General features: G+C 50.3%; 2 protein-coding genes across 2 annotated transcripts; both read right to left on the bottom strand.

Moving 5' to 3' along the window:
* Positions 1-258: 258 nt before the first annotated feature.
* GUITHDRAFT_109340 (hypothetical protein) lies at positions 259-5,715 on the bottom strand (the record flags this gene model as incomplete). The annotated part of the gene is made up of 5 exons (XM_005831847.1): positions 259-2,173; positions 2,218-2,525; positions 2,678-3,136; positions 3,216-4,808; positions 4,861-5,715. 5 exons carry the CDS (start codon positions 5,713-5,715, stop codon positions 259-261), a joined length of 5,130 nt encoding a protein of 1,709 aa, XP_005831904.1.
* Positions 5,716-7,087: 1,372 nt separating this feature from the next.
* On the bottom strand, positions 7,088-9,091 carry GUITHDRAFT_163480 (hypothetical protein; the record flags this gene model as incomplete). Its single annotated transcript, XM_005831846.1, has 7 exons — positions 7,088-7,189; positions 7,267-7,340; positions 7,397-7,437; positions 7,524-7,561; positions 7,612-7,722; positions 7,920-8,061; positions 8,313-9,091. 7 exons carry the CDS (start codon positions 9,089-9,091, stop codon positions 7,088-7,090), a joined length of 1,287 nt encoding a protein of 428 aa, XP_005831903.1.
* Between the last annotated feature and the right edge of the window lie 1,529 nt (positions 9,092-10,620).

The following is a 10,620-nucleotide window of genomic DNA, read 5'->3' as shown; positions in this document are numbered from 1 at the left end:
TACCTGGCATGGCCCCTTCTTTGCAGGGTTCTGCGTGAGGTAGTCGACATGCCATTGAGGAATCTTGACCACAGAGAAAAGGTGGCAGAAGACAGCGACGAGCTGTTCGAGCACTGACTGCTCAGTCTTGTCGGGCAGAGGCTCTTGGGATCCATCCGAGTTTTCGATGTATCTCTTGCAGATCTCCTCAACCAGTCGAGAGCGGAGGAAGTTCACCACAGCAAAGTTGGCGGGCTCAGCGTTGAAGAGACCTGTCCGTCAAGTCATTCGCGCTGTTTTTCTCCCCCACGTTAGCGTTTCTTCCTTTACCCCTCCCTCTTCCCCCGCTCTCAGTTGCTTACCCGCCATGATGCACGCCACGTCACGCGGCGAGGCAGAACTGTCCAGCAAGCCTTCAAGCTGGAGGTACTCAGCGGCAAACCTGAAGGCGAAGGCGTATTGCTTGGCCATGAGAGCGCCGTTGGGGGAGAAGAGAGGCATGTTGACCATGCGCGCGACGGCCTCAGCGTTGTGGTTCCTCACGGCATCCACTCGAGCCCTTTCAACGTCAGCTGCCTGCGACTTTTCTGCCGCTACCATGAGCTCCTGCAGCTTCTTCGCAGCTGCGGACGCAAAGCGGAGGGTCTCGAGGGCTGACTCCTTGAGCTGCTTCTGCTTCGGCGATCTGTCGTCGACGAGTGACTGCAAAATCCCATCGAGCTTCGACTCCGGCGTTTCGAGGAGCGCACGTACAAGATCGCGTGAGTTGATGTGAGTCAAAGCTGAATTCTTCTGCTGCTCTATGTAGGCCGCCCTTTCCTTGTCGCTCATCTTGGCGAGTCTGTTCTGCTCCTCCTCGGAGACAGTGATACTCTTGGTGGATCTCCACTCGTCCAGCAGCACTTTGACCTGATCCTCCACCTGGTCGATGAAGCCCTCACCCTTCTTCCGCTGCGCGATGATCTCAGCCTCCTGAATCGTGCGGATGCTGGCGTGTTTGACGAGCATGCGCAGCACGTAGGTAGCGGTCAAGAGCATGTTGCCCGAGAGGCACGGCAGCTCCGAGTTCAGCAGCCGCTGGATCTTCTCGCGTCTCAAGCCCATGAACACCACGTTACCTCGGAGATCGAAGCCACGACGACCCGAACGACCAGCCATTTGACGGAAGGTCATGGCATTGAGAAACAGGGAGTCGCCGGCGAAGACCGAAGTCTTGGTTGGCATGTTGATACCCATGGCGAGCGTCTCGGTCGATACGACAATGGCCAGGCGCTTCATGCGGAAGAGTCTCTCGACTGCCCTCCTGTACTTCTTCGAAAGTCCGGCATGATGCACTCCGATGCCTCGCAGCAGCGCGAGATGCAGTGGATCCTTAGGGTTGAAGTACTTCCTACGGAACCCGGTGGCGACCATCTCGTCCACTTCATCCGGCGTCACCTGAACCTGACCAGGAGGAATCAGAGCAAAGCGAGGATCCACAGCCTTGAGCTTCGCCAGCTTCGCTTCGGCAAGCCCGAGGTCCTGCATGAGCTCTTTCTGCTCATCAGTCATCTCCTCGCTCGAGTCCTTGTCCTTGCTCCACCCTTCCTTCTCCAGCTGCTTCATCAACGACTCAACCTTCTTCTCTTGCTTCGCCACCTTCTCGGCATGTCCATCTGCCAGGTGCGCTTGCTCCTCTTCCTTGCGCAGCTGGCTCTCTAGGGCCGTGGCAAATCTCACGCAGTTGTCACGGATCATGTGGAAGACGATGCAAGGAAGCATGTCAGCCTTCTGGAGAGATCTCGCCATGGGCAGGATGGACTCAGTGAGGTAGTTGCTCTCCGACTTGTTCGTTAGCTGAGTCTCGATGTGGCTGCATGCGTTTTCTGTAGCTTGAATGATATCCTGCAATACTTTCTTCTGCGTGGTGTAGGTCATGGAGCAGAAGTACTTCTTGAGCTCAAGCTCCCAGCCCCTTGCGTCCCTCATGCTGATATTGAAGCAGGGATCAGATAGCTTCTGGAAGTACTTTTGTGGCGACAGGTCCTTGAGCTCCTTACTGTCATCCGCTTTTGCCATGGCATCATACAACTGAGCACAGTGCTCGGGAAGCAGCTTCATGTCTGACGGGAACTCAAACCTCTTGCTCTCAGTCAGCAGCCGGTTGATCGCCCATAGAGGATGCAGCATGACGATCTGGTCCTCAAGCTTCTCTCTGTGCAGCAGAGATTTAGTTGCGATCGAAGCAGCAAGACATACCTGTTGGTCCAGATGAAGGGGGCCAGGTCGTTGTACCTCTCGTTGTGATGTACGAAGTGTAGCTCCCGCCCTCGCTTCTTCTCCACATCCGACAGCCAGTCTCGAAACCGCCCGATGTCTCCAAGGGTAGCGGAGAGGCCGATGAAGGGGGCGGAGGTGTAAAGGAGCATACGCTCCCAAATCTCTCCCCCCACCATTCCGACCGAGTGAACTTCATCGAAGATGATGTGGCGTATCCCCTTGGCCCACTCAGAGTTGGCAGGATCCAGCAGCATAATTTCCAAGCACTCCGGCTCAGCGACCAGAATCTTTGGGCGAAAATGAGAAAACTCATAAGAGGACATGGAAGGGGGTGCAAAGAAGGGACAACAAATGATGAAACCAACGTGAGCATGCGGAAAGAAAGCGAAGAAGGGAACAATTGGTGAGATGGAAAGAAGAAAGCAGGCAAGAGGTTCACCTGACACTTGAGATGCTCCTTCCGATAAGAAGTGTTGAATATTCCCGTAAGATGCATGTCGCCGTTATAGCGCTTGGTGAAGCGAGCTTGAATCTCATGATAAACCTGATCGACCAGCGCTGATGTCGGAGCGACATAGACTACAACATCCGTATCGTTTGCTCGAAGGCACATCTCCATCACATAGTAGGCAATGAAAGTCTTGCCAGATGCTGTCGGGGCCACCACGAGGGCTGAGTTGCCCGAGTCAATGATGTCTAACAGCTTTCGCTGCCAGTCGTCAGGCTTGAAAGGCACGCGTTCGTCTCCTTCTACTCCAGCTGGCCTTCTCAAGTGCTCAGGAGCAACGGCAACCTGATATCGGATCGCAGACTGCTCAGGCAGCTGGACGAGCTTCTTCGGAAGCTTGCTCGACTTCTTGTCGTCATCGTCCTTGTCTTTTTTCTTGTCCTTCTTATCCTTGGCAATACGTCAGTCACGCAAGGAAACACATCACAGGCAAAACACCATCAAAGCATCAACAATACGAGGGACTTACCTTCTTATCTTTCTTGTCTTTCTTCTCTTTCCCATCACCTCCGCCTTCCCCATCTCCCTTGCCAATGTCCTCAATAGCCTTGGCAAGATCATCAAATCCTAGGGAGATTGCTGCTTCGACAAGATCGTCGGCTTTCTCGCCGGTAACGTTTGATCTGCAAGTGACCAAGATGCGCTGCAATATGACGAAAGCGTTTTTGATGTGCCGCTTGACGAGCAGGTCTTCCTTCTTGTCGCGTTTGATGGCCTCAAGCACATGCCCAAGAGCTGTCATTTCGGCCTCAATCGCTATCGACGGGGCGCTGTCATTGATACACTGCTGAGCGCAAACTCTGAGTTCCTCAAGATGCTTCAGAAGCGCCTCATTGTCTGTTTTGAGGTCTTTAGGCGCATGCTTGATCACGTGGTCCAAGTTAGCCCGCTTGTTGGCTTCCACTTTCTCCAGCCTCTTCTTCTCAGCCTCAGCCTTGATCGCCTCAGCCTTGCCAGACGACTGCTGGCCCTTGCCGCCCTTCTTCTCTTTCTTCTCCTTTCCAGGTTTGGCACTGTCAGCTTTCTCGGAGGGATCCTTTCCTGTCTTTGCCATTCGTCTTTCCATCTCAGCATCTTTCACCAGCCTCTCTTTCGCAGTAGTTTTACGGCGTTCAAACTCCTCACTAGTCAGTGGCTGCGCGATCACTTGCCGCTTCAACGGAGTACCAAGCAACAAAGAATCTATGTATCCTGATGAGAAGCGAGCGCTGAGCTGAGCTTGTCGAGCAGCGTTGTTCCATTTGTTCACTTTCTTAATCACAATTTCTTCCTCAGAAGTCCTGTAGGTGTAGGGATCTGGTTCATCCCCTAATGGCTCCACGTCCTTGTATCGACGATCACGGAACTTGCCCAGCACGTGTTTGCTGTGGTCAAAGTTCTTGTTCTCTAGATCCGACATAACAGATGCAAGATCTCCTTGCACGATGTTGACAAGATGCTTTCCATCTAACGGCAAGAGAGTGTTTGAACACGATTGGCTACGAGCTGAAACAGCTGCGACCATCGCCAAAATGAACTCTTTGCTTGCATTGGCAGCCTGCCCTGAAACAGAGCTGACCATCTTTCCGCACTGAATCTGACCTCCAGGATAGATCAAGTCAATCAGCTTCTGAGCGTACGATGACACGTTAGCATTCAACTTCAAATTGCCTTCAGCCATTGTGCGCGCAAGGAGCGCATGAAACATACGCCCGTCAACGATGTCCGCCAAGCGATTGTCACTTTCCTTCGAAACTGCTGCAAGAAGTTTTCCTGTTTTGCCAGCGGTCTGTGGATCTTCCAGGCAACAAGCAATCGTTCTGAACATCGCTTCAAGGAAAGAGTTTGCTGTTGTTCCCCAGCCGTCACTCTCACTGCGCCATTTCTCAATCATATCAGAAGAAAACGAAAGAGAACGCTCCTTAAGAGAGGAATATTTGCACATGGCTAGAGTCAAGCAGAAAGTGACAATCATGTCTTTCGTCTGGTCGCCTCCCACCTCCTTCTTTGCAGCTGCCTTGAGAGCAGCGATGGCAAGAGTGTCTCGAAGACTTTGTTCTACGATTTCGATCGCACCGATATCCTAACAACAGCATAAGATTCACCAGAGAACATGCTAGTGAATTCAAACATACCTGATCGGATGTTGAGACTGCTTTCAACGCTTCGCTCTCCTTCGCAATAAGCTTAGTAAGCGCTTTTGAGATCTTCTCGCGGGAGTATGGAAGTCTTGGAGGCTGCATGTTGTTGCTCATAGTACGAGATCCCTCCACTTCGAAGTCAGCGAGTGTGACGACTTGGTGATGAGACCCGTGGACGAAGTGGACAAAGCCTCTGGTGATGGCAAGCACTACACGATCTTGGATCCCTTTCCAGCCAAAGTCAGTCATAATGTATGCGGGGCTGGCGTGGTCGATCATGTCGTTCCAGTCCTGCTTATCACCCCACCATGCGCCTTCTAGCATGAACAATTCAACAGCAGGCGGTTTCGACTGTATCTGCTGCAGCTTGTTAACTACAAGGAGGTGCTGGATAATTATCTCGCGCATCGCGTGGGCGGAAGGGGCCAGGCGTTTCCACAAGCACGAGTTTGACTTGAAGAAGAACAAAGAGAAGTTTGCTCCTCGGATGCTCAGGTCATGTAGAATCTTCTCAAAGGTGTGCACGATGGGAAGACTCTGACCTCCAGCAGACCAATCAAGATGCGACTCTGAAAGAGCTTTGGCCACCAGCGCATCTCCATCAATCAAGCATTTCTCAGCCGCTCCGAACTCTCCGAGGAAGTCACAACGGATAATCTTGATGGCAGCATAGCTGAAATCCATCAGCTGATCTTCAGGGGGGAGGTTCTCATCGTATTCGGGAGTGTCGTCATCAACCTCGGTGATCTCATGCTCCTCCTCCTCCTCCTCATCCTCATCGTCGGACAGGAGATCGACATCAAGCGTGGGCTCATTGCCCTCACCAACATCAACATCAACATCAGCCATTTTTCCTGGCCTGTATTTTCAACCTGTCCGTTCAATCCAACCTGTACTTGAAATTAGAAAGAACAAGAAGCACACAGAAGAAAGCATCTAGCATTTCCTACAAGGGGTCAAATAGACCTTAAGTTAGTCTTAATTTCATTGATCTGCTTGCATGTCGTCTTTGGTATAAAGACACAGTTCTCCTTGTGCATTATGGTGCGCTTGTCTGCCACTCAACCTCAATGCTGACGTGGAAAAGCATCAAGCACGTGAGGGGTGTGAACAGTCAGTGATGAGAGATGTGGAGTGAGAGGGGAGTGATGCATCAGAGGAAATAGGGGCTGGACGATTGTGAGAGGGTGCAGGAAGAGCATAAGCGCTACAGGACAAGCCATCGACTCGCGGCTCTACCGTTCCACTCTCACACACCCGCCATTGCGGATCCACACAGGAAAAAAAGTTTTGTGATGCCACCTGAAGGTCAGGCAGAAGGGTGGGTACTTACCCCTGCAGGGAAAGATTTTTTAAGGAGGGTAGTAGAGGTACTGTAAGGCTAGCATGGGTGGGTAGGGTGATAACTGGACTAGGGTGGGGATCTAACAGAGGGGTAGATGATACACCTTGACCAACAAGAAATTAGGGATACACTGAGGGTGGGGGTGGTAAAGGGAATGCAAAATATTATGCCGGAAATAGAATTTTGCCAAGCCGACCGTCACCACCGACTGAATTACTTTACTCATTATCCTCGTACTGACTTAACTTAACTTTGAGTAAAGATCGGACGGTCGGCGGCGGCACTCCAGGACTGAGGGCCGTCGGACTCGGGACCGCACTATCCGATGATCGGGCCCGGAGGCTCCCGGAGGCTCCCGGGCCGGGCGACTCGGACGGCCCGGGTCCAGCGCGGGGGCGGGCCCCGGCCCGGCCGGGAAACTCGCCGGGTCGCAATCAGCCGCCCGGCCGCGGGCCGCATCATGATGGGCCGCTGCACGCCGTTGCCACCCGGGCCCGGCCCGGCCCGGGGGACTCGATCCCGGCGGTACTACCGTCGTCCAAATTCTATCGAGTCCGATCGGCGTGCACTGTCGGAGCTGATGCCATGAGCGGATCATCACAAGTTGGCCCCCCCCACCACCCCCCTCCGACCGAGTCCCCGCTCCCGGAGTCCCCGCCGGCCTCACGACTGAGAGTCCGAGCCTCGGAGCCTGAGTGACTCAGTGCCGGGGCGCCTCGGGTCCGACGGTCGGACTGGCGGGTCGGCGCCTCCGAGGCTCCGGAGTCCGGCGGCGAGTGTGACGAGCCTCCGTCTAAACTTGCAAATGACTCAGTGTAATTTAGCTTCATTCGAGCGGCGAGTCTCCTCAGCCGCTGAGCTGGGGCGGTTGGCCTCTCAAAGCTCAGATCTGTCTTGTTCTTGCGGCAAGGCTTCCGAGATGGGTCCGATTGCATTTTCCCACGTGCCATGCTCATAGACGAAATCGAAGTCGTCAAGCTGGCAATGAAGAAATCATTGCACATAATCACAGAGTATCTCGAAATAACAAATAATTACTCCACACTCCAACTAACCTTCAAGCTCCCGTTTACAGCACTTTGAACAAACCAGAACACAAATTTGGTTTTGGATGGCAGAAAATCTTCGGCTGCACTGAAGATTACTCTTGCTTGATCAAAAATCATATCCGAGCGATCATGAAACCTGAGTTAAAGTATTCGAAGGAACGCCCAATCTTCCAATTGCTGATTGAACCAGTTCGAAAGGAGTCAGCACAGCAGCAGAAACCTCGGAATCGAGGATGTGAAAGGCAGATGCAGCAGCTTGTCACCTTGCTGATCCGTAGTGGAGAAAGGATCTCTCATAAATCTATAAGTGAATGAAATGAGCTGGGCGAGCATGAAACAAGCTTGGGTTACCTCAATTCTGAAGGAATCTTGATACTTGTCCAGAGCTTGTTTTGGAAGTATATACTTGTTGTTAAAGTCTTCATGGATGTGCGAAGTGTGCAATGCTCTTCGTACTTTAACCTACAAATTTGTAAATCGCAATCTTCGGTTGGATAAAAGCAAGTCAGACACGACAAGAAGCAATCTTCTGTTGGATGAAAGCAAGTCAGACATGACAAGAAGGACATTGTGCTTTTCATTCGGTTCATGGTGTTTACAAGGCAAGACTTCAAGTATGACATTACACAGTCAAGAATTTGATTGGTGTGAAATCTCACGTTAGGCGAAGCATCAAGAAAAAGATGCAATGACGAGGCAGTATCTCCACCAACGTCTCCAACAACAGCCGGGATCATATTCAACAAGTTTTTGTTCGGTAGATCCCGAAGATCAAGAAATAGCAACCCGACCCAGAGGTACCTAGGAATTCAGAAGTGTGTGAGGAGAACTCTTTAGAGTTCAATGAACAAGCACGGCAATTCAGCTAACCTCAACAGAAAACCAGTTTTGTGATGTCGTCGGCCTTGGTGTGTTCCAGCTAGATTGTAACCTTTGATAAAGTGTAATGGAGAAAACTTGGCAATAGGAAACATATCGCCTTCTAGAAGGAAACTGCATGAAAAGCACTCAATCCCTCTGAGCATTGCAATGACTGAAAGAAACTAACTCACATTACAGAGTCGTTGTACTTGATGAGTGCAATCTCTTGAACTGCCCACGTTACAACTTTGCCGACAATATAAGAAGGATCGCTGTGATCGAAATAATCCGGTGTGATGAAATGATCTGCTCCTACTGAAAGGCTGGCACGTTCGATCTCTTTTCTAGTATCATGTGCTTGAGCGTCATTGATCACGATCAGCTTGAATTCATCCAGCATGAAGTGGCTCAGCGCTGTATGCTGCAAGAGCACAAGGTCTGGTCTGTTGCAATGAAAAGTAAAGATGATCACTGGTTCTCTTCCCGGCTGCTCTCCGCTTTTGTTCGCTGGAATGTATGGAGTGTACATGGAAGGTCCTACGTTTCCTCTTTGGCCGTGTGCTTGTGCATTGCTCAGCCGTTCCATGGCTTCTTTCGAGACTATCTTGCATTCTATACTCGATGACGAAGAAACGTTAGTTATTCCCTCCTCTTCTTCATACTTTGCTAGGAAGGCATGCACGTGAAGGAAAATTCCAGCTCGAACATCCTGCATTGACACGCGGCCATCTTCCGGCCGTGAAACGTGCACAACCAAGCCGTTGACCATGATCACCACCTGTAGGCCCTGGTCTGTATCTTCCTGCAGCCCTTTCAGCTTCCACTCAACCATCAAGCTTCCTTCTTCTATGAGCTCGCCTTGCTTTGGTCGTGAGATTTGTATGCTCGCAATATCACTCAGTATGTCTGATACGCCACCCGTTAAACTCATCGTTATGCTCATCATGAAAAGAATCAACCAGACATGCATCTTTTGTGTCTCAAGTACCCCTCTCATCCTGATTTCAAGCATACCTTCCTCCTCTTCTCATCAGGCTCGGTTGTCCATCAGATTGCCCATTTTCTTTTCCGCCCCTAAAAAAAAGGTTTGTTTTATGACCTAAACCCGAAAATCGGATACATATGTATAGAAAGAATAGCACGGATTCTATATGGAGCCCTTTCTTTTACTTAAAGTTGAGTAAACTTTCTTAGTTAAGTAACGTTGACAATGCAGGAAGCACAATGAAGAGCATCGACGCCGCCCTAGAGCAAGGATGATGGTGTTCTACATCCGATCACGTCTTAGGATCATTCTAGGCATAGTTGTGCATTACTTTTACACATCTTTCAATCATGATAAGGATAGAAAACCTTTCATGTTAGAGAAGAACATGGTCTGAAAAATAGTTGCGCATTACTTCTACACATCTTTCAATCATGATAAGGATAGAAAACCTTCATGTTAGAGAAGAACATGGTCTGAAGAATCATACTTGTCTTGTTGAGATTCCCAAGTTGTCATTATCATGATGTCGTCCATCCCCAACTGTCTCCAATATGCAAGTCCCTTGAGCAACCATATCACGCTTGTTTCCTTTGTACACTGCACGATCATCCACACCCTAATCACAAAAGCATCTTCAAGCTCCCCTTACCCCGCACTTGTCCCATGATCCCATCCCCATGAACATTATAGAAGTGACAAGGTGTAATCGTTGTTGCATGCAGGATAGCATCCAACTTCCCAATGTGTCTGTACCTGATCCTGTCAAACCTGCGCATACTCCTTCACCCCCATCCCCAGTTATCTGGTATTGCACTTGCATGTTTGTAGACATCTCCGACAGGTACTATGCTCTTCTGTATTGCACATAAATGTATTACACTAGTAACTACACCAAAACATCTCTACATCCTTCGCCCTCGCCCGCTCTTCCTAAGCAGAAGTAAATTCCTGTGATATGTCAAGCGAGGGAAGATCCTCTTGTACGACGAGCATGTTTGGAATGTTAGTTCTGGATTTTGTTGAACTTTATGGGTCACCCAGTCAAGAAACATCACTGGCGTGAATTTTTCAAAATGGATGGGATTAATTTGCTTCTGTAACATTATACTCTCTTCATGTAAGTTGTAGTTGGTAAACTCTCGTCCGTCGTCGCCGGCTCTGTCACCTGATCTGATCCGTTCAAGAATTTGTCACGTTCTTCACGCATGTTCGTTTTGAATTCATCAGTTATGAGAGCATAATACTCGTCATTCGCGTACAACCATTCTATGAAGCGTATCATGTAGTTCATATACATCTCTCTGGTCTTCTCCGATACATTGTTCTGCTGAATGCGTGTACGTCTTTCCTCGAATTCTCTCCGCTGTTGCACACATAACACAGCAGCTGTGGATTGAGGACGCTTGCAACCTCGCCGTGCCCAAGGCTGCACCGGCGATTGATCCAATGGGGCTTCAGGTTGCAAGACGTTTTCGTCTCCTTCCACAGCAAAAGCTGGAACAGCCTGTTCC

The sequence above is a fragment of the Guillardia theta genome (genome assembly GCF_000315625.1).
Source record: "Guillardia theta CCMP2712 unplaced genomic scaffold GUITHscaffold_38, whole genome shotgun sequence".
NCBI lineage: Eukaryota > Cryptophyceae > Pyrenomonadales > Geminigeraceae > Guillardia > Guillardia theta.
This window is presented reverse-complemented; position numbering and strand designations above follow the sequence as displayed.